Source organism: Emys orbicularis, chromosome 4, assembly GCF_028017835.1.
Source record: "Emys orbicularis isolate rEmyOrb1 chromosome 4, rEmyOrb1.hap1, whole genome shotgun sequence".
Lineage (NCBI taxonomy): Eukaryota > Metazoa > Chordata > Testudines > Emydidae > Emys > Emys orbicularis.
Genome location: NC_088686.1, coordinates 7,667,805 through 7,693,910, shown reverse-complemented (window position 1 = coordinate 7,693,910; position 26,106 = coordinate 7,667,805). Strand labels below are relative to the sequence as shown.

Here is a 26,106-nt window from a genome sequence, read left to right as displayed (position 1 = left end):
ACTAACACGGCTACCCCTCTGATACCCTCTAAACGTTAACATTTTCAGCTGTATAGGGTATTGCACTGAATTTATTTGCTTGGAGGAAGGGGTTCAAGTGGAGGTTGCTGGTGACAGAGAATTGTTTGAACGTATCTTGATCAAAACATTTGCTTAATGGCATATTTAAGCTTCAGATGGTTTTGGGCTGGGGGGTTCTGAACGTCTTGCCACAGGAGCATGGCCAGGGCCATAGGACTCCCTAGCGATAACCAGGTCTGGCCCTAGTGGCCGACACACAACTATCGAGGGAAGAGCTCTGGCAGACATTACACGACTCTGCAAAAGCTCCAGCTTGTGCGGAATGCAGCTGACCACTTCCTCCTCCGTCTAGGCTGCAGTGAGCACATCCAGCCTGCGCTCTTGTCCCTCCACGGGCCCCCAGCCTGCATTCGCTGCCAGCTGAAGGCCTTGGTCCCAGTCTCCAAAGCTCCTCGTGGTTCAGGTCCCAGCTGAGTTACAGACTACAGGTCATTCTGGGAGCATCAAGGGAGTTGCCTTCCCCTTGGATTGTGCAGATCCCAAAGCCCATGGTGGAGCATGAGAGTTAGACATGCTGCAAGATCATCCCTTTGATGGAGTCCCTCCTTTAACCAACTGACACAGCAACCCCACCCCACCCCCCAGTGAAAAACCCTGCCCCAAGCAGAGCCCTTGCAGCCAGGGATGGAGCACAGCAGAAGATCCCATGAAGTTCACGAAGAATCTTGCCAAGCAAGGAGGAGGTGCCCAGATGCTGTGGTGATGGGCACCATTACAAGCCCCTAAGGTAGATAACTTGCTAGTGCTGGCAAACAGCCAGTTGAAGGTGTTGGGTGACATAACTACGCTGGCACCTAGTGTTAGCTTCAGATTTGTTCTATATTATAAAATCCTCCAGAGTTTCTTGCAATGGTGTTTTGTATCTTTTTATCTCTCCTTTTAATAATGTCAAACAAACTGCCCTTGTTTCAGGCCAGTTGAGATTTTGGAATCCGGATGACTTGAATGCATCACAGACTGCGTCGTCCCCTCCCCAGGACTGGATAGAAGAGAAGCTGCAGGAGGTTTGTGAGAATCTAGGGATCACCAGAGATGGCCACTTGAACAGGAAAAAGCTGATCTCCGTTTGTGAGCAGTACGGGCTGCAGACTGTGGATGGCGAGGTAACGATCTCGGGTGTCTCCTTTCAGAGGAAAGCTGGTGGCACAAAGTACTCTAAAGGCTTTTCCATAAGAAATGTCTCCTCACTTTTACCAGGAAAATGACTCGCTTTTCTCTGAGAAATGCCTAGGATACATTTAATTGTCCATTTTAAAGAGACAGGTGGTGACTTGGAAACAGAATCCAAACCCAGTTGATAGCTTCCTAATGAGCATAACGGTTTTGAGTCAACAAATGTTCGATCCTGTCTTTATAAAAAGGTAGTAACAGCCCTAACTAATGATGGTTTCTCCAGTAAAATGGGGTCTAAACAGTGATTACGAACCAGAAAGTAAATGGCAGGTCTGTAGCCAGGGTATCTGTAGTGTAGGCCAGGGTTAATGGAATTTATCCGCTTCTTGGTTGGGGAATACGGAGTTAAATCACTTCTGATCGCTTTGTGTATAGCAGAGAGTGTCAAAATGCTTTTTAATGGCACATCTGATTTTCACCCCGATGTCATCGTAGCCTAAACACAATTCAAAATAAAGGAATCTCTGCACCCCCTTAATGCCTACCAGGTCACTGCCCAGTCTGGAGCACCAAAAAGGTTAGTTTGCCCACTTTTTTATTTTATTTTATTTTATTACCACTACACCACTGTGTGGTATTAAACTTCCTCATCAGGAACTAGAGTGTTTGCCAAGAAGTCAACAGCCCTTGCTTTGAGCGCCATTTGCAAATGCCCTGGGGCAATATTTGTGACTCAACAGGATTTCAAAACTAAATTTGACATGAATATTTTTGTGTTACTGGGACACTCTCATGTCCGTTTAGGATTCACAGGCTTGTAAAAAGTAGCTTTTGTACACCCCCAAATAACAACTTAAATGATTTTTTTTTTCCAGGAAGTTTGTATTTTAATGGGATAATATTCATTCGCAGTGTTTGCAACACAAACATTGCAGCGTCCTGCTACCATTGGGGGGCCAGGAATTGAAAGGGACTAGAAACGGATGAGATTCTTTCATAGTCAAAGCAGAGTATAGTGCAGAAAGTCAATGAACTGTACATTTTAAACACTTTCCATATTAAAAATTAAGCTGTTTTAAAAACCAGGTTGCCTTGTGGTAGTAACTGGTATTTATTTTAACCTGGCACTGTCCCTTAGTTCAGTTGCTACTCTGCAAGCTGGTGTTCTTTCAGCACATCATTTGCTCTGAAACCCTCATGCCAGAAGGCTTTGAGAGCATAGAATCATAGAATATTAGGGTTGGAAGGGACCTCAGGAGGTCATCTAGTCCAACCCCCTGCTCAAAGCAGGACCAACCCCAAGTAATGGAGCAAACATTTTCTAGAAGCTATTTCTTTGAATATACTACCCCTCGAGACAGTGAAATTCTTTAAACTGTGTTTTGAGAGGGGAGAACAGCTTAAAACGTTGCAGGGGAAAAATGCGCTGGTACACAGGCTTCAGTGTAGTTGTATTTGGTATTTCTGTGACTCAGCCACTGTTCACAATACCGTAATTGCCATCTCATTTATTATTATTATTATTATTATTATTAATCTGGTATACTGAGTAATTCTTTTGGTTTGCTCCTTAAATGACATCTGCACAAAAGACTTAAACTGGTAGAATTTTGTTTCTTTTATGCTGAGCTGTAAAAGTGCGTCTCCTGTTGATACATCTGAGAGGTGCATCATGCGTATAAAGGATGTTGACTGTATTTTACCGCTTTCAGGTGCTTGAAGAGGTGTTCCATAATCTTGAACAAGATGGCACAATGAGCATAGAGGACTTTTTCTATGGCTTATTTAAAAATGGAAAATCTCTTACGCCATCAGCTTCTACCCCATACAGACAACTCAAACGGCACCTCTCCATGCAGGTGAGAAGCACTGGGACAGTATTTCTCTGGAAAATGGTTTCATTCGACTAGAATGCTGGACGTTTTTTAATAGCAGCTAGTCCCGGATGGTTGGGAGACTAGATAATGTAATATTAAGAGAAGCTTTCAGGTAGATATTGCTGCCTGATTCTGCTGATAGGCCTTCTTGATCTCTAACCTGATTCTCTGATGCCACATTAGACTAGGGCCCTGATCCAGAGTCCTTTAAAGTCAGCCGGAGCCCTTCAGTGGAGATTGAGTCATGCCCCACGTGCTTTTATTTCTCCATGCAGGCACCTGATTGCTGGTGGTGGACCCCCAGGCATTACCAGAATAATATTGCATTGGTGTAAGAACTGTGGACCAGAGCGGTCACTGTTTCAAGTTCCATGTTCTCTCTGCACAAAAGAGAACACGTTATTTTGGGAATGGCTCTCTCTAGGCATTGGTTATCAGACTCCAGAAAGTCAGCAATAATGTCACAGGCCACGCTGGGGTGGGTTAAAATGACTGCTGCATCTGGGTTTGCTTGTGCCCATCGTGAATACAAAGGCAATCTCTGTGTACGCTGTAAAGAGGAGTAAACTGCTTTGGTGTGGGGGAATCGGGATAAACCACCACCAGGTCGCCTCTTATGGAAGCACCCCCAGGCTCCTGATACCACGGTGTAAAGTGGCAAAGAAATTTGTCGGCCCAGAGTGATCAGGTGGAATCCTGCACCGCCAGGCAAACTGTTCCACTGAAACGTCACGTGGTCTGTGGGGAGGAAGGGCCAGCAACGGTAAATGTGCAGGTGGATTCCTGAGGCAGCCCTTCTGGGGGAAACCACAAAACATTCAAAGCCAAAATTGCCCATAGTTGGGTAATTACAACAGGGTAAAACTCTTATCAGCCTGAGAACCTGTCTTGCTACAGTAGAATTTTTCCTCCTTTATTTTACACTCGAAACTTAACAGCAAGGGCCTGGTTAGACTGGGATTTCACTGGGTTAAATGGAATTACTCCTGAGCCACATCAGTGCAGTTGAGAGAAGACTCAAGTCCTTACGGCAATTCAGTTTATAAGCCTTCCTCCTTCGGCAGCAGTAGGAAGATGTCCAGTGTTGCCCTTAGCTGGCCTTTGCAGACCCCCATCTCTCCTCTCTTCTAGTCCTTTGATGAAAGTGGGAGACGCACCACTGCCCTGTCCGCGATGACTAGCACGATTGGGTTCAGAGTCTTCTCCAGCCTCGACGACGGGCTGGGCTATGCCTCTGTGGAGCGAGTACTTGACACGTGGCATGAAGAGGGACTCGAGAACGGCCATGAAATCCTCACGGTAATTGGGTAGATCCCCAGCCACCTGATTTTGATTTTGGATGCTGCTGCTTCTGGATCTGTACTTTTAATCTAAAATGATGCAGTGCTGGGAACAGCAGGGATGTTGATATCCATGGTAACTTCCTAAGGCTTAGAGAAATGAGAAGTGACAACTCCCACGGAGTGAACGTGTTTTAAGATAACACAAAGGGCAGCATTCCATCCTTCCTGAAGCAAACCACCTATACTTACAGGGGGCGGTGTAATTATTTAGAGGTCTACATACCAGATTGCACCAGCAAACCAAATACTCCAGCATCGGAGTGCTCCAAATTGTTGTGCATACCAAAATGGAGAGCAAAATTTGAGAGCCTGGCTCATGTTGGGTGTTTCATATCCAGAGGATACAAATGTTCATCTCCATTGCAAAACAGATGTCCTCACCCTGCAGCAAACTGCTTCCCAGGCTACCTTTTCAAAAGCTGTGGACAAGCTAAAGGAGAATTTCCTGTACTTGTTCTTGGCACTTGATTCTATGACACTGGGGATACACTGGAAGAATGTTTGCTTGTCTGTCAGTCAACGTTACACTGAGTTTGAGCATTACTGGCTGCTATAAACACTTGCACCAAAACTCTGCTATCAGCCCTAGGCAAGGAAATGCAGTTTGGGCTCAAGCAAGTCCTACTCTAAAAATTCACAGCCGTTTTCTTTTTAGCCAGACTGGCATTTGAGAAATGTAGCTCCTTAATTTCTCTTTCATTTGCTGCTTGATTACTTTATTTTTTAGCTTTTTCCCTGTCTGGTTTTATTAGCATTAACATGTGATTTCTGTCATCTTTACACAGTGTTTTTTATAATTTTAAGTATGGTAAAACAAAGTGTAACTAGAGGCCCATCAAAGGCTTCCACCATTGTAATTACTAGCAATGGGCTTTGTGATCTAATTAAGGTGAGGGTTTTTTGTGATCTAATTAAGGTGAGGGTTTTACTATAAAATACACAAGTTAATTGAAGCTAAGGGGTCATGCACAAATTATCCTACCTCTCTAGTTGTCTTTATTGCAAGACTTTTTTTAATGTTTGAGAAGATCATTTTCAATCATCCATCTTGCCACATTTAAATTAAAAACAAATGCAGTTTAGCTGAGACCTACAGTAAACAAACAAACATGCATCTGCCACTTCTGTCGTGTGTGCACTTGATTGACTGTGTGTCTGATTGGAAATTGTGCCTCTCTCCTTCCCCTTTGCCACAGCATGGATTTAATTTTGGGAGGGAGTTGAGAGGCTACATTCCATATCCCTGCGGAGATGCCATTCAGAACAGATTCACCACCAAGCGCAGGCCACTTCTAGGCCTCCCCAGCTTTCTGTTGTCACCTTCATTTTAAGCTTCTACAGGAGAAGGGAAGTTAGCCCTGTTGTGCTGACTTGTTTCTGTTTTACAGGCCTTGGATTTTAGCCTGGATGGGAAGGTCAACCTGACGGAGCTGACTCTGGCGTTAGAAAATGAGCTTCTGATAACCAAGAATGGAACCCATCAGGCCGCCTTGGCCAGCTTCAAAATGGAGATCAGACATTTACTGTAAGTTGGCAGGGTTTCAGTCTCCATCAGATCTCCCATGTGTCCTAGTTATGTGGCCGGACAGGAGTTTAGATACTGTTTGCTTACTCCACAATTCAGAGAACATCTCCCTAAAATGGTGTGAAAACTTGTACCTCTTGTGAAGCACCGGAGGGTATTTTGTCAGCACCTCCGAATTTCTCATTAGCCCGAGTATTGCGAGTCTGAGAAGCGACATACCTCAGTGGAAGCAAAGCCTCACAGGAAAGCACGCTCAGACTTCCGAAAAACCAAAACCACAAGAAAGCATCTCTCTTGCTTGTTCCTAAAGGGCTGGAAACAGTAACAGCCAAGATACGTCAATAGTTATGGCCCTTGTGCCGCGGAGGGTGAGATTTGATGCCTGCTGCCTTGAATGCTTCTGATGACTAGTTACGGATCTCTAGTGTTACGTGGGTTTGTCATGCAGTGCAAGCACACGGGATGTACAAAACTGACCCTTAGGGCATTCAGAACCATGAGACACCTTGTTACCCTTCTGCCTCAGCGAAAGAGATTTGCTCGTGCTGAACTGGGTGCAGCTCCCTGTCACTCCGGTCTGTTAGCCACCCCCGACAAACTTCTCCGGACTCTGCCAGCCTGTCCTTTGCCAGACAGGTAACACTTGGTGCACTCCAAGTCCTGAGCCCCTGGAAGATTGTTTCCCTGGAGTCGGGGGGCTGGAACAATTTGTCTAGTTGGGGTGCTGTGAGCCATTAAACCAAACTGTAAACCCTGTTTTTAATAGAATTCACTTCAAACCAGGGGGTGCTGCAGCACCCCTAGTTCCAGCACCTATGCCTGGAGTATCCAGCCCTGTTACTGGACACTCAAAGAAACTGACCATGTTCATTATCTCCAAAGAGGCAGGGTACACCCCAGCTTGTTTGATTCAGCTAAGAATTCACACTTTGCTTAATATTACAGCGCTGAGGTCTACTTAGGATAAAACAAAGACAAGTTTATTAACAAACATGGATTTTTTTTTTAAGTGATACAGAGTAAGGGTAGGGGAAACAGGACTGGTTATGAATAAAACAAAAGTATAATACGCTTCTAAGAGTCTAGACATAACTTTAGCAGACTACAATCCTTTGTCTCAAATGGTTTCTTTCTCAGAGTCCTTTGCAGAGCTTGCTGATTTTCAGTCAAATTAGGAGCCAGATTTTTCATGAATCACTCCCTTCTGCCAGGAGTGTTCCTCGTGAAATGCATCAGAAAAATATCTTTTTGCTTCTGCTTCTGTTTCCCCAAACACAAGACAACCCCCTGTGGCTTTAGTCTCTGGTGCCTTCCCAGCTGATTTCACATCCCCCAGTCAACCTGGCTTTTCCTGTTGACTTACGTGCAAATGTATCTCCTCTTGTGTTGTGCTTAATTTACCTCAGAGGCCTAGGCAGACAGATCACACAACATTTCTTTGTCGGGGAAAAACTTGTTTATCATCCCTGCCTGGTTACCTAATTTAAACATTTTTAGCACATAGACACAACTCCTTGCATGACACCCATACATACATCTCTCAATGCTTGTGATGACCAGCATTCTACGAGCTTTTATTTGATACCTTATAAGACATTCTTTATGGATAAATACCACGACAACAATGTGGCAGGTATAGTGAGAATTTGTGAGGCCTGATAGGAGCTGTAGTTACATGATAGTCATCCCTTTGCCAGTGCTTGGGGGGGTCACATCTCCTTTCACTACATTGCCATTCGGGTTTGTACTGGAAGAGATTTTGAATAAAGGAAAGGAAAGACCGGAAAGAACTGTCTCCAGCCAAAGCGCTGAGGTGTAAGCTCTCATCTGTACACTTCAACCGCTCTACTTTACCGCCGCTCCGGGATGAGACTTGCCGGTAGAGAGATGGAACAAATTGAAAATTGAGCTCCCTTAAGGGAGCTGTCCAACGTAGCCGATCCAACAGAGACCGAGTAATAAAACAAATCCAGTTGACAGGTGGGTACAGCGAGTGAGGTGACGGAGGTAATCAAAACGGTGAAAACAAAAGAATGGGACAGAAGGTGGCTTAGCCCAGTGGCACAGCTCCACCAGTGCAGGAAATTAAACTACTCCAAAGCAGTTCCTAAACTCGTCCGTCTTGGCCAGCAAGAGTTGAGGCAACAATGCACTTGTGCCCGCGCTGATGAAGAACTAGAACTGATGGGACAAGCCCATCCGATCTTTCACCAAGAGGAAGGTGGCTATGACCTGGAGGCAGGAGGGATGTATAGTGGGGGAGAAAATGGGGTATTCCTCAGGCCTCGAGATGTGTGAGTGACTTGTTTGGGTGCTGGGGAGCCAGGGAAGGGCGTATAATCCAGGATTCCTTCCTTTCAATAGGGAGCGAGTTGACCAAGTGGTGAGAGAAAAAGAGAAGCTGCGCTCAGATTTGGAAAAAGCTGAAAAAATGAAATCTCTCATGGCCTCGGAAGTTGACGACCACCATGCTACCATAGAGCGCCGGAATGAATACAACCTCAGGTATGGCAGCCCACCTGCATTTCCGCCTTCGCTGCCGTGAAGGGGGCTGGAGTGATCGGAGAACACCGGTCTCTCCATTTTGTTTGGTCGTTGCAGGTGTATACAGTATTGGTTGTACATAAAAATGAGATAATTGCTTTGCTGCGTGTGTGGGGCTCTAAAGAAAAACTTCAGGCTGAAGTAAGTGTGTGTGTGTGTGTGTGTGTGTGTGTGTGTGTGTGTGTGTGTGTGTGTGTGTGTGTGTGTGTGTGTGTGTGTGTGTGTGTGTGCGCGCGCGCTCTGAAGGGCTCAGGGGGCTTACTCAAATTGATCCTGTCTTCCTCTTTCCTACCACCCATTTCTACAGTACCAAAGGTCTCCGAATTCTGTGCAACCCAGTTCCATCTGTACAATTCCCTCTTTTTTGGGGCATCATGGTCCTCACACCTGGTTTTCATGCTCTCATTTTGCCTTCCTGATTAGGTGGCTGGAAGTGTTACATTTTGTTTTCCACAAATATAATTTTAATTGAACTCTAACTTTAAGATTTGGATTGGTGAGACAGATGTCGGAGAAAAACTGAGTTCTCACTCTTTTGATTGGGTGCAGCAAGTCAGAAGCTTTATTCACTCTCACAGTGTGCAGAGGGAGAGAGCCAAGCAGGTCTCTCTCTCTGATACCTAATTACAACAAGCATTTATACCTTTCATTACAAAAATAATGAGGGACAGCTGTATCTTGTTATACATATGTCATCTTGGTATTTTACTTTTTTAATTGTTTTGACTCCTACCGACAGGCAATATTTTCTATACCTTATCTATCCAAGGTCTTTTACACCTTATCTATACAAGGTCACAGGTCACAATAACTCCTCACACAGTACTATCTCACCCGCCTCTCACATTCCTCGCTTCTACAAATCTCGCGTTATCAGGCCTACAGTTAGCCTGACTCTTGCTAACAAACTGTCATGCATTGCAGTTCTTTTCTGATAGTTCCTTTTTCTGCTTCCACAACCCCCCCTTTTGTACTTCTAGTACAACAAACATTCTTAAACCTCTATTTGCATCAAGTCCTGGACCTCTGATTCTATATCAGGTGTTTCAATTTTAGCGGTTCTGATTGGATGTAATGACAATGCATGATTAGCATGAACATGAAAGGTATTACTATTATTACGTATTTTACAACAACAATAACATAATCCTAAGCTAACTAATAACAATACAAGCAATAACATTCCCATAGCAAAACTATAATGGGGTTGTTGTACAGCCTTAGTTACAAAGCACAATACATCATACTTAGTACATAAAGTGGATACTCTATAAGCAGTCTGAAAGGCATACTTTTCAACTTGATATATATTTTGAAGCATGTGAATTCGCCCTTGTATTTTAGAAATTTTCTGAATCTCTGGTAACAGTGAGAACAAATTCTGAAATCTATCAGGTACTAAACTAGTCCAATTAAAGGGTATCTGGAATCTAAGGGCTACTTGAAAAGCTCTATCTGCAGGCCAGTAAATAATATGATTGCCTGCAGTGGTAGTGAGATTAAAATGTATGTCTTGTAATGTGGTGTCATTAACATACACACAGCTATCATTAGCTTGAAAAAGTAAGTGTCCTGTCAGTGTAGTTCCTTGTCCACTACCCTCCCAGCAAACGTAGTCATAAACAGTGACAACTTCTCCTGGCTTCAGTTTACGGTTACACTGAAGCTGTGGGGGTTCTAATGGCCATAATGTCCATAGACTACCTAACCCCATCCAAATGTCAGGTGTAATCCCAGGAGCACTGACTAAAAATCGATTGGGCATACCAGGTGGTCTAATTTCCCAGATGTCTCGGTGAATTACCCAATCCCACATGCATCCTCCCCATGGACCCGGCAGGATACGGTATGTGGGAGCCCACACCCCCTTTACCGGTCCATATGCTTGGAAGGAGCATTGAGAACGTCCGCACTTCCATCCAGAAAGTTTCCAAGTAAGTCTCCATGACCACAGGTCAGACGGTACTCCTGATGTGTCTGTAAGGGCAGTGGGCCAAGCCTTATGTTCTAGATCTTTCCGAATGGACATTAGCTGGTCATTCAGGAAATCCTGAGTCTCTGAACATGCTAGATCCCACTGCAATGCCTTCCCAGCCTCAGTGATATTCAGTACCATCTCTCTTAGCAACTTCTGGGTCATAGAACTAAGGGCGGAAATAACATGTAACTCACCAACTCCAGCTTGTACCTGGGTTAGTTGTGCTCCAGAAACAAGGCCTATGGCCTTCTCTAGTTGGCCCAATTTCTCATCATGTTCCTGGTTCTTAAAAATATTCCAAACTGCTGCTGCACTATTGGCCCCATCCCACAGGGATCCGGTCAAGTCTCTCTTCTTTCTAGAGGAAATAACCCAAGCCCTCTGTTGTGCTAATCTAATGGCAGCCCCCTGTGAGCAATTCGGGTATGTAGAGGTAATCTGGAAACTGGATAAGGGTAATGAAAATTTAACAGTCCCTAGTGTAGTATTAATCACAGTCCACCGATATCCTACTACATCTTTCTTTGGTGTAGTACTATACCACATCTGTTGGTCAAATACCTTTATGTATTTCCGGGAGGCATTAACATTAATGGTATAAGAGGGGGTGTATTGCAATAAGGTACAGGTCACATTATTAGTCACTGGAATACTTTCTATGCAGGTAAAATTTCCAGTGGCAGAACAAACTCTTTGGGTATTTGTCTGATTATCCACTAATTGGGTGACCAAATAACAATAAGGGCCTCTCTCATTTAACACAGTACAAGTTCCAGGAACAACCATCATATCTACTTCATTATAGAACCCATCAATTGCAACTATTAATTCTTGGGGTTCGCTGGTAGTGATATTATGTATTTCTATCTCTACTGATCCATTTGTTTTCCATTCAATTATTCGCTCATATACATTATTCTGAACTTTAAAAAATAATTTCTCTGAACAAAATTCCAGTAAATCACTAAGATGTGAAAGCCTTGGCCACTGAGTTTCATTGGAATATACGGTACGGTTTGTATCTGGGTAAGTTACAGTGGTGGTGGCAGGGGTCAAGGGACTAGTGGGTGTAGTCCTAGTGGTGGCAAGGCGGTTTTGATATTCATCTTCTGAAAGCCAATTAGAAAGGGCAGTGCATCCTGAAGGTACCTGTCCATAAGCACAAAGTCCTGCCCCTGGAAAGAACCCACCCCACCACTGGACTCCACATTCCCAGGAACGGTCCCCACAGTTCCCTCCTTGCCAATAAACGATGCTCCGTCTTTTCCACCAGGGCCAGTTCTTAATGTCTCTGGTAGTTAGGAATCCCTGGACTTTGGTGGTTTCAGCAGAGCGGGTGTTTCTTCTTTTCTTCTTCAAAAGCAGTTGTGATTCACCATAGTGCAGGGGAGAGGTTACTAGCACTTCACCCTGTACTGGTGTGATTCCTGTAACAAAATTCAAAGGTATTGTAGATCTGTCAGTGGACAAGGGAGAGGTTACTAGCACTTCACCTTGTCCTCTTTCCCTGCTGTCCAGGAGGCACAGCAGATCTAGCAGGAGAAATAGGCTGATCAGCAGCTGGAGAATCCTCTCCAGGTGGAGGAGTCTTTTTGCAGTGAGAAGCATGGGTCCAGGTGGGCAGTCCTTGGCACTTCACAGCGGTGTTGGTGGTCAGCAGGACTTGGAAAGGGCCCTTCCAGCGTGGAGCCAGGGCAGTCTTTCGCTGATGGACCTTTATGTAGACCCAGTCTCCTGGTTCCAGCGAGTGGCAGGGTTGCACAGGATCCTTGGGTAGTGCTTCTTTCACCTGTGTATAAAAAGACTTAACACATTTCATTAGAGCCTGACAATACTTAAGCATTGTGTCATCCATTAAATGAATGTCCATCTGAGCTAGGGTCAGTGGGGGCGCATTTGGTAGTCGCATCGGGCGCCCTGTCAGAATCTCATGAGGGCTGAGTCCAGTCTTTCGATTGGGAGTGGCTCTCATACTCATTAGTGCCAGAGGAAGGGCATCTGGCCACTTCAAGTTTGTTTCAGCACAAATCTTGGCCAGTTTATTTTTCAGAATTCCATTCTGGCGTTCCACTGCCCCGGCAGACTGCGGATGGTGGGGGCAGTGAAGGTTGTGTTGGATCTGCAAAGCTGCACATAACTCTTTTACAATCTGTCCAGTAAAATGAGTTCCACGGTCACTGTTGATACTCACAGGAATGCCAAATCGTGGTACAAAATCTTTAAGCAGAAGTTTCACAACAGTCCTGGCATCTGCTTTCCTGCAGGGAAAAGCTTCAACCCAATTTGAAAATACATCCACTAAAACCAATACATATTCATAACCACAACATTTAGACAATTGAATAAAATCAATCTGAATATTTACAAAAGGTCCCCAAGGGGGAGGGTGAGCTGCCTGCCTAACTTTAACAGCTTTACCAATGTTATGCTGCTGACAAATCACACATTGTTGACAGTAGTGATGTGCAATGACTGGGAACCCGAATGCACACCAATCTCGGTTAACTGCAGCAACCATCCCCCCTTTGCTCACGTGTGCCATTCCGTGGTATACACGAGCAAGATAGGGCATTAGCATCTTCGGTGCAACCAGGCGACCAGCTGGGGCACGCCAAAGATGGTCAGGGTGTAGAATACAGCCATTAGCACTCCAAAAACGTTTCTCAGCTACAGGTGCTGCTTCCTGGATCTTGGCCAGATCCTCAAGGGAGGCTACTTGAGGCTGTTCAATCAAAGCACAAGTATATTCAGCCTGAGGTGCAGAAAGGGCCGCTGCTTTGGCTGCAGAGTCTGCCAAAGCATTTCCACGGGTAACTTCATCATGAGGGGTCTGGTGAGCCATACATTTAACAACAGCTATAGCTTTGGGCAATAAAAGGGCATCCAAAAGAGCAGATACATACAGACTGTTCTTAATAGGAGAACCAGTGGATGTAAGGAAACCTCTATACTTCCAGAGCAAACCATAATCATGTACCACTCCAAAAGCATAACGAGAGTCTGTATAAATTGTAACTGCTTGATCTTGAGCTAGAATGCAGGCTCGAGTTAAAGCCACAAGTTCAGCTACTTGAGAAGAAAACACAGAAGAAAGAAAAGCACTTTCAATAACAGCGTGTGCAGAGCACACAGCATAACCAGCACCCAATTTACCCTTAGAATCTCGCAAGCATGAACCATCCACAAAGTAAATAAGATCAGGATTTTGCAAGGGCACATCTAGTAAATCATCTCTCGGACGGGAGAGAACCGATGTTACAGACACACAGTCATGTGGTTCTCCGTCTTCTGGCCCAGGCAACAAGGAAGCAGGATTTAAAACAGGGCAACGAGCCAAAGTAATATGAGACGAAGACAACAAGACAAGCTCATATTTTGTGAGACGAGAAGTGGATAAATGCTGTGTCTTAGATTTTAACAAGAGTGCAGCCACAGCATGAGGAACAGCAACAATCAAAGGAGATCCTAAAACAATAGATTCAGATACTTGAACAGAAAGGGCTGCTGCAGCCACAGCACGCAGGCAAGGGGGAAATCCAGCTGCCACAGCGTCTAGGGCCGTGCTGTAATAAGCAATGGGACGGTGTTTATCTCCGTGCTTTTGCGTTAGTACGGCCAAAGCAAACCCATTACGCTCATGACAGAAAAGAGTGAATGGTTTAGCATAATCAGGAAGTCCCAGGGCTGGTGCACTGGACAGGCTTTGCTTGATAGCAACAAAAGCTTGTTCAGCCTCTGGAGACCAAGGAAGAGGCTCAGGAGTATCTGACTTAGTCAGATCCTGTAAGGGTTTGATCACTGTTGCATAGCCTAAAATCCACTGTCTGCAGTACCCAGTCATGCCAAGAAAAGTACGCATTTGAGAAATAGTACCAGGCCTAGGCATATTTAGAATAGCTGAAATCCGAGAATCTGATAAATGACGAGTACCAGGGGAAATATCATGACCAAGGTAATGAACCCTGGGCTGACACAGCTGTAGTTTTTCTCGGGATGCCTTATGACCCTTAGCAGCTAAAGCAGTCAATAGAACCAAAGTGTCAACTTTACAAGATTCAAAGGAAAGGGATGCCAACAAAAGATCATCCACATACTGTATAAGCACTGATTTACCTGGAAAAACCACATCATCCAGATCCTTCTTCAGGATCTGGGAAAACAAGGATGGGGACTCAGTATACCCTTGGGGTAACCGAGTCCAGGTGTACTGGCGTCCTTTATAGGTAAAGGCAAACAGATACTGACTATCAGGGTGAATGGGGATAGAAAAGAAAGCTGAACAAAGGTCCACAACAGTAAAGTGGGTAGCTGAAGGTGGAATGCAAGAAAGAATTGTAGCTGGATTTGGAACCACAGGAAATGAAGGCAAAACAACAGCATTAATCGCGCGGAGATCTTGAACAAACCGATAGGTGTTCTTTCCTGGCTTCTTTACAGGAAAGATAGGGGTATTACAAGAACTGGTGGTAGCAACAATAATAACAAACTGTCATGCATTGCAGTTCTTTTCTGATAGTTCCTTTTTCTGCTTCCACACAGAAATCCAATTTAATCCTAAAAATGCAGTGGCCTATGCAGAACATCGCATGGGATGTGCATGTCACTCAGCATTGTACAGTACGGCCGGTGGGTGTGTATGCTACTGATCTGTGCATCTTTCTCTCCCAGGAGTCTTTTTTTCTCGTCTAGTTGTTGGTGTAAGACCCAACTGCTTCTGTGTGACTGTTCCTACCCGACTTGCTTTTTAACGGTGTTTGCCCATTCTTCTTACCATCCTCTCTTGTGTTAATAGGAAGCTGGATGAGGAGTACAAAGAACGCACTGCAGCTTTAAAGAATGAACTCCGGAAGGAGCGAGAGCAGATCCTGCAGCAGGCTGGCAAACTGCGATTGGAGCTGGAGCGGGAGATTGAGAAGGTGAAAACAGAAGAGAACTACGTCCGCGACCGGCTCACCCTTTCCCTAAAGGTAACAAAGGGCTGGCTGAAGTTGCAGAACTTTCTCACTTAATTCAGCCCTCGTTACGAGAATCAATGACTGCGTGTGTTTGTGCTGGATGAAATTACCTTTAGCAGCATGATTTGTATAGGTGTAGGCGTTCCTGGGTAGGCTGTTGCCTAGATGTCATAAGGGTCCCAGACTCTGCAGCTGTGATCTGCAGTGTGTACATGTCCTGTCAACCCAGACACCAGATGGGCTATTCTTTCTCCTGAGGGCATTCTGCGCCAGAAAATAAAAATTGTGCACATGATATTTTAAAATTCTGCCAATTTTATTTGTCAAATAAATGTGGAGGCTCCAGCATGGCATTGGGGAGCACAGGCCACTGGCCGCACAGAGGTGGGAGATCACTGCGCAGCTCTCCCCCGGGACACGGACTCAGCAGTGAGGCTGCACCCAACCCTGACACAGTGCAAGGAACAGGCCTGCCCCAGAAACACTCCAGGGCCCTGCCCCTCCGTGCCAGGTGCACCAGGTGTGGGCAGGTTCAGCCCGGCAGGATCCAAGTGTGGAGGGGCTTAGTGTTGGGGGGGATCCAGAAGTGGGTTGAGAGGGTACTGTGTGGGGCAAGCTGGATCCGGGCAGCTCAGTGGGGGGTCTGGGTGCGGGGGGGATCTGGATGCACAGGGGCTTGTTGGGGGAGGGGGGTTCTGGGTGCAATGGTAATGGGACTCTGCAGGGGGGTCCAAGTGAAGGTGGTTGGGGCTCAGCGGGGGGGGCTGGGTGTGGGAGGGATAGAGCTTGGCAGGGGGCTCTGGGGGTGGGGTGGGGATCCAGATGCGGGTGGCTCATCGAGGTGGTCCAGGTGCAGGGGGAGTGGGGCTCATCGGGGTAGGGGGCGCTCTGAGTACGGGAGTGTGAGGCTCAGCGGGAGGGTCTGGGTATGAGGGTTGGGCAGATGGGGAAGCAGCTCCCTGTACAGCAATCCCTCCCCCTATAGCTAAGGAGTGATGGGTGCAGGAAGCGGGGTGGGTGGGGAGAGAAGGGGGTTGCAGAGCTTCCTGCAGCTGGGGAGAAATCTCAGGGTGGGTCTGACCCGGCCCCGGATGCTGTGCAGGGGAAGAGGAAGTCCTGTCCTCCCCTGCCCAGCCGGGACTAGCAGCTGAGCCCGGCACAGGTTAGGAGTCACCAGTCGGGTCTTCCCCGGTCCTGTCCCCTGCCCCACAGTGATTTACCTCTCTACCTGCTGTCCTGGGCACCCGAAACATACTGCTGGGGAGGGTCGCATGACCGCTCTTGTGGGTTCCCTTTGCTTCCCCGTCAGAAAATCATTTTTCTGACGGGGAAGCAAAGAAATCTGTGGGGAACATAAATTCTGTGCATACGCAGTGGTGCAGAATTCTCCCAGGAGTAAATTCTGCTTGATAGCTGTCTGTTTTATCATCTGGCCATCATCTAGCAGAGGAAACATCTTACTGCTAAGGTCTTGACATATCAAAATACAGCTCTGAAACCCCCATAAACCTATCCTCCAATTGGATCCGTATTCTCAAAACAGTCTGACTGCAGGGTTGTGTTTTTTGAGCTGGGGCCATTAGTATTTAGGCCCCAGATTCAGGTTCCTTTCCAAAATGTTTTTAGAAATAGCAAACTCATAAATGATCTAGTTTTAATCTGAATACAATTGGATCAGGCAACTCTTCACTCTCAAACTTCATAGTTAGTTTATTTCTGCCTAGTTGAAAAAACAAACTAAGGTGAGCAGGCTGTACGCAAACAAGCTCTGGGGGTGGGGAAGGAGGGCGTTTAAAGATATTGCTGATGTCAATCCCCTCGTCTGCCTGGAAAGTTGTCATCTCCTCCCTAGGCAGCTGTTGGCCAGATGCATGCAGGGAATACTAGGGAGAAGAGCCCCAAGACAGGACTAGGGGTTGCTCTTCGCTTTGTACGCTGCTTGCAGGCCCAGGCCTTCCTGTGCGCAACTTTGGTGTGACAAGAGGAGTCTTCCATTTTTTACCAGCAGACAGATTCACACTTCGTGTTGGTAACTGACATTTGTACCAGTATCCGTGTTGGAATCCAGGCTTGGGCCTACTTTTGGGCAAGACAAATGTACCTTCTGACCTGACTGACTGTGGACTTTCTTGGGTATCAGTGTTTGGAAAGTTTTTAAAACGAACAAAAATAGGCCAGAACTTTAAGATCCCCTCTCCTTTAGGAAAACAGCCGTTTAGAGTGCGAGCTGTCGGAGACTGGACAGAAGCTGGCAGAGTACGAGAGCCTGACGAGCAAACTGCAAAGGAACTTGGAAAATGTCTTGGCCGAGAAGGTGAGCCTCCCTTCCTTCCGTTGTGCCTTTCTAATAGAGAGCAGATTCCTAAAGGGTGGCTGTCTGATGCTGATTTAACCGCTAGCAGGAGACTTTCACTGTGAACATGATCACAGTGGACCTTAGTTACTCTGACAACTGTGTCTGAGTGTTACTGCAGGTTATATTTTCCTAAATTATCAGTAAATGACTTACTATTTCGTATAGTGCCCTAAAGTGGGCGAAGCATTTTCCAAATCCCAGAGAAAACAGTCTCTTTCCTGCGGAGCTGGTTTTCTATGGTCCTAATCACAGAAAAGGAGTCACATAGACACACATACATGGGATCCTGCCTTAGATAAAGACACGACATTAGGAGCCCTTGCACTCTTAAATCTGAGCTAAAAATTGGGGTGAACAAATTAGCTGGGTGGTCATGTTATAATAACCTGCACCGTAATTTAGGATTGGATCCTCTTTTGGTCATTTCACATTTGTCAATGTTCTTAAAAGATGTAACGGTGTAGAATTTTCTGTGCCTCTAATCCAATAAACGATTCCTACATTTAAACAGGTTACCCTTTCGGGATAGTTACTTTTATAGTTGCATTATATATTATTGGCTAAAAATAAAAATACCCACTGGAACCGAAGTTAGTGAAATGAGCATGCGGGACTGTGAAATAACAGCTGGTCTGTTGCCTAGGAAATTGTTTTGATCTCTTGCTGTCTGTCCCTTCTGACAGTATTTTCTATATAAATAAATAAAACACAGCCTGACTGGAATGCTTGGGAATTGAGGCCTGGCCTTGAATTCTGCACCAGGATTATTCACAGTGGAGGATTAACTAGATTGTTTTCATCCTGTGTTGTAGTTCGGCGACCTTGATCCCAGCAGTGCTGAGTTTTTCCTGCAGGAGGAGAGATTGGTACAAATGAAAAACGAGTATGAACAGCAGTGCAGGGTGAGTGAATCAAAGGGTGGGAGACACCAACTTCAGTACTGGATCTCAGTTCTGTACTTAACGCATCATTCTCCTAGGAATTGAGAGCCATGTCTAATAAGATGCAGGTGAGTTTGCTATTCTATAAACAAAATACACCTCTACCCCGATATAACGCTGTCCTCAGGAGCCAAAAAATCTTACCGCGTTATATCGAACTTGCTTTGGCCTCGAGCATTTCCGTTATTAATAGTCAGGAAACATGCTTGACCCCACCCCCTATCCGACCTCCACCTACTTCCCGCCCCCTGACTAACCGCTCAGAACCCCCGCTCCTTCTCCCCTGACTACTTCCTCCAGAGACCCCCTGCCCCAATCACCCCTCCCAAGACCCCACCCCTATCTAAGCCCCCCGCTCCTTGTCCCCTGACCGCCCCGCCCCCAGAACCTCCAAACCATCCAACCCCCCATGCTCCCTGTCCCTTGACCGCCCCCCGAGACCCTCTGCCCCTAATCCAACCCTTCGGCCCCGACCCAGCACCCTTAACATGCCGCTCAGAGCAGCGTGTCGGAGCCTGACACGCTGATCCGCTGGAGCGCACAGCCCTGCCCCCCAGAGCGCTGCTTTACAGCGTTGTATCCAAATTTGTGTTATATCGGGTCACGTTATATCAGGGTAGAGGTGTAATGCCCCCCCCCCCCCTCTTGTTAGACCAATGCAAGCCTTTGGACCTAAAAGCCCCTCTTTTAGCTGTTGCTTTTTAAGGAAAACGACCATGACAAAGGGGAGTACCTTGATTGATAATTAAGATTGGAATATGAAGCCTTTCATGTTAGCCAGTCCTAATACAGCTCCAGGCAAAAGTTACCTTCTGGCTGTTTGTTGGCCTTTTGGAACAAGTTGGGTCTCACATTGTGAAACTTGCTACCACCTTTGGCTGCCCAAGAGACAGGCCAAAGAACAGTTGCACGTAAAGGGAGCTTTTTTTGCCTGAAATCTTATGCATTTAAACCAGGGTGGATGAAAATTGATTTTTTTTCATTAAAAAAATCACATTTCTTAAAATTTAAATAAGTGATGATTACAGAAAAAGCAATCTGAAATTAAATCTGAACTTGACAACTCATGCTAAGACCTAAACATATTAGAATCTACTGAAATCATTTAAATTAAACTGCACAAAAAACGATACTAAGCAGTACATGTTGGCTGCCAACCTATAAAGAAAGTGAACTCACTGAACTGGTGGATGTCCCTGGCTAACATCTGGAACCAGAGTTTGTTGAAATGCTAAGCTAGCTTTTGACAGCAGCAGCCTCTTCTGCAGGTGCAGAGAGAATATTTTCTTCATTTCAGTTTAGTCAACTAGTTCAGTTCATTGACTAGCTCAGTGGTTCTCAAACTGTGGGCTGGGACCCCAAAGTGGGGCCAGACCCCATTTTAATGGGGCTGCCAGGGCCACCATTAGACTTGCTGGGACCCAGGGCTGTAGCTGAAGCCCAAGCTCCATCCCCACCTGGGGCGGTGGGGCTCGGGCTGTGGCCCTCTCTCCCCGCACCCAGGGTCATGTAATAACTTTTTCGTCGGAAGCGGGTTGCGGTGCAATGAAGTTTGAGAACCCCTGAGTTCATTCCAAGTTAAGAAACCTATTGGGAGTTAAAAAAGCAGGAAAGCTTGTTTTTTGGGTGTGTTTTTTGCTTTGAATATGTGAATAATAACTAGGTGTGAGAGGATGAGATCTATTAGTTCTAAAATCTTGAAAGACATGACCAAAAACAATCCGTTCAATTCGCTAACTACAGCTAAAACTACTCCTTATGTTTAATAAATCAGTTGGTTTTAAATGCAAAACATGTTTTGATCAATTTTTCTTATGTATCCAGCATATTTACTTTTAAAATGCTGTTTTGGTGCATTTTTAGTTGATTTTAAATCTCCATTCAAATAGAGCTGGAATACTAGATGACTGTTTTCCTGCAATCCACACATTGCAGGAAAACAGTCATCTAGTAAATAAGAGATGCATCATTGATCATTTTCTAACATAATAAAAAATATAAAATTTAAGAATCTGAATAAATGTAAGTTAAGCTACACAACTGCTTAAATAAAAGTTTCTAGATCTAGTATATTCTCCTGGTTAGCAAAAGGAAGTGCCAAATGTAGCGAAAAGGCTGTGTTCAGTTGTTTTACTGATTACCAACCAGTCAGACTCAATCTTTCTTTAGGTAAATAACGAAGTACAAATGCAAAACACAATTAAAATTAAATCAAGGTTTTCTGCTTGCTGATTTAAATCATGATTTACAATGCTGTTATTTAAATCAACCCACCCTGACTCAGATTTCTTGTAATTTGTGCCCCCAAAAGATCTACTCTAATTTGTCCACTTTCTAAGGACTGCTGTGGCTGCAAACATTCAAAGCAGAATGGATGAGCTTTCTTGTTTCACAGGGAATGCCCTGGTTTTAGATGACATTTAATCCACAGCAGTACTGTCACTCTGCTACCATTCTGGGATTCCAGCAATTTGGGAGCTAAAGCCAAAACCCCTGTAGAACTAGTTACATCGACTCTGAAGGTGTTGGGGAGGATGTTGGGGGAGTGAAATTTCAGTGTTCATTTGGTGGACATTTTCCAAATGCACAGGAATTAGCGTACATGCATCCTAGCTCAGGTACTCATTTGCCCCAATAAACGCCAATGCCGTGTGCTCAGTGCGTCGTATGTGGCGCAGAGTCAGGATATCCTGTTGGCCACTGGACAAAAGTAACAGACGGTAAATGAATTAATGTGCAGTGAGGGCATCACAGCCTGTAACTTTCATATCAAGGTCACAGCAGAAGGGTGGTTCCCCTGTGAGTGATTGCAGATATTTCACAATTACGTCTGAAAGGTTCTTATGTTGTATCCTGGGTAACAACCAATGGGAAGCAGGCCAGAATGTAGGGTATGAAAGCTTCATATGTTTCATATACAAAGTGTACGTTCAGTATGAATGTGCTGATAGCTCAGTGAGTAAACACACACCTCGGAGTTACCTGTGCATGTTGGAACTTGGAAAAGGACAGCCATAGGTCTTGCAGATGGGAGGATAATTAGTGCTGTTCTTAGGCTACTCCAAGATTTTTGGCAAGTCGATCTCGTAAAATAAACCACTCTGAATGTCCTGTCATGTTGCAATATATCTGTTCCGGTGACTTGCTCTATTTCATTCTGGTATGTTTTTTACTCAGGAGCTGCAAGACCAGATCGATGAACTCCAGTCTGAGCTGGAAGAGTATCATACTCAAGGCAGAATATTTAGGCCTTCTCTGGAAAGCTCGCTGCATGAGGAGTTTGACATTAAAAATGGGGGAAGCGGTGGTGTGGAGCCTGACCAAGGTAAAGGATATTTCCTCTAGGTTTGTCTTGGAGTAGGCTCTTCTGCTGTATTCTAGTGGAGGGATTACAGGGATCTCTCAGCTCTGGAAGTTTTTGTGACAAAACGGATTAAATGGGAGTTGATATTCCAGAACTAGGCACAACTTGAAACTTACTGACATAAGGAAATCCCAAATATTCAAACACTTGGAGCAGTCCCCCCCGCTGGAATTATCAGCAGTCGTAGTAGGGCAGGATATTACCACAACACCAAGTCAACTGTTAATTTGTTTATGAAATCTTAAAAGCCAAATGGTGTTTATAGACTTGCTCTAAATGGTGTTTATACACTTGCTCTTAAAAGCCTAAATAATAAGCTATTACAACACCCATACAGCAACACACAGCATGAGCATTTGGTCAGACTACTCACAGAAGGACTAGACCCAGGGGTACTCAAACCCGTGTGGGCGGGTCCAACTTGGTCAGGCAGGTACTAGTTACGAACCCTTTAAGAGCTCAACTTTTTATACAGACAAGTGATGTGTTTGCCAGTTGCTACCTTTAGTTAAGAACCAGTCTGGGGCAGTTTGGGGTTGACCCCTTCGCCGCTTTGAGCAGACAAGATTTTATGGCTGGGCCTGCTTCTTTGGGATGACATTGGTGTGTTAGGGGTCGCTCCTGATTCAACACAGAACAACTTTTCTTTATTGTGCAAACTAGAGGGTGCTGTTCCTGGTGATCAGAGGCGTCTCTTTCTTATCAGGCACATTTTAAGCACAGCATTTTTACAACTTATCTTGCCACTTACATTTTTCTCCCTGTATTTTCAAAGCCTTCCCATGGCTGCTAAAACCCATTTATTTTCCTTAATCTACAAAACACACATATTTTCCTTCACTAAACTAAAGCAACATAACTTTTTTGGTACCTATCTAATCCTGCACCATCACGACCACCATCTCAGCAAGGCAACATGAGAACAGGCAGATGATGATGGACCATTTCTTTTAGCCCTGGTCTACACTGGGGGGGGATCAATCTAAGTTACGCAACTTCAGCTACGTGCATAACGTAGCTGAAGTCGACGTACTTAGATCGACTTACCATGGTGTCTTCACCGCGGTGAGTCGACTCTGCCGCTCCCCCGTCGACTCTGCCTGCGCCTCTTGCGGTGCTGGAGTACAGGAGTTGACGGGAGAGCGCTCGGGGATTGATCGCTGCCCACCAATACAGCCAGTAGTGAAGACATACCCTTAATGTGGTGCAGCTGCCCTACGCCAAGCTGCCAGCCGAGCCAGGTCCCAGAGCTGACCTGTCGGGTCCAGGGAGAACTGCCCCATTGCAAGGTGGAACCTCTGGTGACATGAAGCTGGTGTAGAGGTTTCAGCTGTACTGGTGGAGAGGGAATGGCTCCAGTGCTCGTATGCAGCAATGATTCTTGGCTATGGCTTCAGCTGACAGAAGTCAGACGTCTGAGGGCTGTTCAGATTGACACTGGGTGATATGGGGTGTGCCCAATGACTCCAGGATAGGGAGAGTGTAGAGGTGAGCTTATGCAGGATTTACAACACCTCCGTCCTCCCCTTCCCCCCAAAGCTGCACTGTGGGCAGTTCAGTGAGAGCTCAGGAGTGGGGCCCCCATTCTGATATTTAACCTCAGGCAAGTGTTGCCGCTGGAGAGTGGACAGTCACTGTGTTAAGCATTAAGACTAAAATGAAAGCTTGGCGTTGCTTCGCCCCAGGTGCCTCGGGATGGTTTGAGCCTGAGCTGGGCTGTTACAGAATCCTGCTGTAGTAACTGACATCCTTGAGTTTCAATAAAATCCAGGAGAGTAGATGGTGAGGTGCTTTGCTTGAACATCTGGTCACTTGGGGCTTCAAGAAAACACGCTTTTTTTTTTTTTTAGGGCTTGGTTCTGAGGATTGCAATCCGCTAAATATGAGCATAGAAGCAGAAATGGTCATTGAACGAATGAAGGAACAACACCACAAGGAGCTACAGCATCTGAAACAGGAGCTCAAAGACACAGTAAGCTATCTTCATTCACAAATAAAACCTCGGAAATTCCCTCACCTCTTCATGGGTCCTTTGGGAGGGGCGTGGCCTTGGCTGTTCCTTTTCTTGCTGCCATTTGACCTGCAACCCCCAGCGGTGTGTCTGGGTTGGCCTCTAATCTCTCTCCTCCATCCAGCACAAGTACAGCGCTCACCCCCTGTGGTTGGGAGGGCAGGACACCTCCTGAGGCTGCAGCATCACAGCCACCTACCAGCAAGTAGAAAATAGTCACGCCTTCCTGCTGTACACTTGGACTCTTGGTCTGTAGGGAGCAGGAAACTTGAGTGGTGCCCCCAAATTAGTCACCTGAGTAGTTGAAGCAATTGGAACAATTGTTAGTTTGAAAAGCTGTTGGATGGAAAGTTGATAAAAGTGAAGTTTAAGCAGCCCGGCAATGTTAAACTGTGGTAGTGTGGGGGTTTTCAGACTATCTCCTTAGCCCACCTTCCCAGCTGAAAATATACCTAGTTTGCGTCCATACATGACTACAGTACAACTCTGTAAAAGGGAATCTCAGCGCTTGTCTACATTACCTGCTGGATCGACGGGCAGCGATCGATCCAGCGGGGGTTGATTTATTGTGTCTAGTATAGATGCGATAAATCGACTGCCGAGCGCTCTCCCGTCGACTCCGGTACTCCACCAGGGTGAAAGGCGCAGGCGGAATCGACGGGAGAGTGTCAGCCGTCGACTTACCGCAGTGAAGACACCGCGGTAAGTAGATCTAAGTACATCGACTTCAGCTACGCTATTCACGTAGCTGAAGTTGCGTATCTCAGATCGATTCCCTTCCCTCCCAGTGTAGACCAGGACTCAGACACAGTGAGTTTGTAATTTAAGAAAACTGATGACCCCCACAATTGGGCATAGGGGAGAGAGACAATAGTTTGCTGCTTCTGGAAATCAGTTTTTCCTTGAAGAGCAGATCTTTTCTTTTGCATGGCTTAATATATTTACTTTCTTGGTGAATCAACAATGAAAAGCTTAACTGAAGGATTTTGAAAGCGTGGCTGACTAAAGTTAAAACAGGACCACAAACTCTGGTCTAGACGTACCCTTCCTGACTCGTGAAAATCAGTTGAGACCCTGCACATTGTCTACGCTTTCTTTTGTTGGTTTCACAAAAGCATGTAACATGAATTTCATTTGTATATGTGTAAATATTATCCTTGCCACGTTAAGAAATCAAGCTGACTGCTCTAGCATTCCTATTCTGCTTCTGTGGGGAAAGGCAGTTTAAGACACTAATGTGCAAATGAGAATATTGCTCCTCTGTAAGCTAGAAAAAAAACAACTGCATTTTTCTTTTAACACAGATGAGCCATTATGAAAAACTAGTTGAGACCAAGGCCCATTGTGAAAAGGAGCAAGAAAATGTGGCGAAGAAATATAATGAAGAGAGGCAAACCATGGAAAAGCAAATAAGTGCCCTTAAAAACCAAATTGAAGCACTCCAGGGAGAGACCGCGATGCTCAAAGAGGAACGAGAAAGGATTGACTGTAAACATAATGAGGAGAGAAACGACTTACAGATGAGCTTTGATAAGGAAAAGGCTAATCTCCAAGAACTGCTGAAGCTAGGACATGAGGAAGAGCTCCGGGTTAGGCTGGAGCAGGTACAAGAGAGCTTTAACCGAGAGCGGGAGGAGCTGGTTCAGAATGGTATTTGGATGGAAGAAAAGATGAGAGTTCTGGTGCAGACCCTGCAAGAAGAAAAGGGGGAGGTAGAACGTGGTTTCCATGAGCAGCTGAAAAGCCTGACAGAAAAGCATGCTGTTGAGAGGGAAGAGCTACAACACAAATTGCTGGAAAAACACCAACAGGAACTCCAAGAAGAAAGGTGAGACAGCACTGCTTGGGCTATCTGCTAGGCAGGTTCGCTGAACTGAACTAGTTCAGAAGTTATTCCTGATCTTCAATCTGTTTTGACTCTCTTCTTTAAAGTTCTAATAGTATAAACTATACTAGAAGAACTGTTTTTATTGTTAAATGTGAATCTGTTGGTACCCAAAAGCCTTTTCTTCTGTTTT

The 26,106-nt window shown here is 45.4% G+C and overlaps 1 protein-coding gene across 2 annotated transcripts in view; it reads left to right on the top strand.

Moving 5' to 3' along the window:
- NIN (ninein) overlaps positions 1-26,106 on the top strand; it is a 99,554-nt gene that overhangs the window by 41,885 nt on the left and 31,563 nt on the right. For both annotated transcript variants that reach the window (XM_065403007.1, XM_065403008.1), the window contains exons 5-15: positions 994-1,184; positions 2,907-3,053; positions 4,203-4,370; positions 5,803-5,939; positions 8,304-8,444; positions 15,254-15,428; positions 17,620-17,730; positions 18,585-18,674; positions 21,891-22,038; positions 23,928-24,049; positions 25,393-25,916. In XM_065403007.1, the coding sequence (XP_065259079.1) occupies positions 994-1,184; positions 2,907-3,053; positions 4,203-4,370; positions 5,803-5,939; positions 8,304-8,444; positions 15,254-15,428; positions 17,620-17,730; positions 18,585-18,674; positions 21,891-22,038; positions 23,928-24,049; positions 25,393-25,916 (1,954 nt within the window). The remainder of the gene's footprint in view (positions 1-993; positions 1,185-2,906; positions 3,054-4,202; positions 4,371-5,802; positions 5,940-8,303; positions 8,445-15,253; positions 15,429-17,619; positions 17,731-18,584; positions 18,675-21,890; positions 22,039-23,927; positions 24,050-25,392; positions 25,917-26,106) is intronic.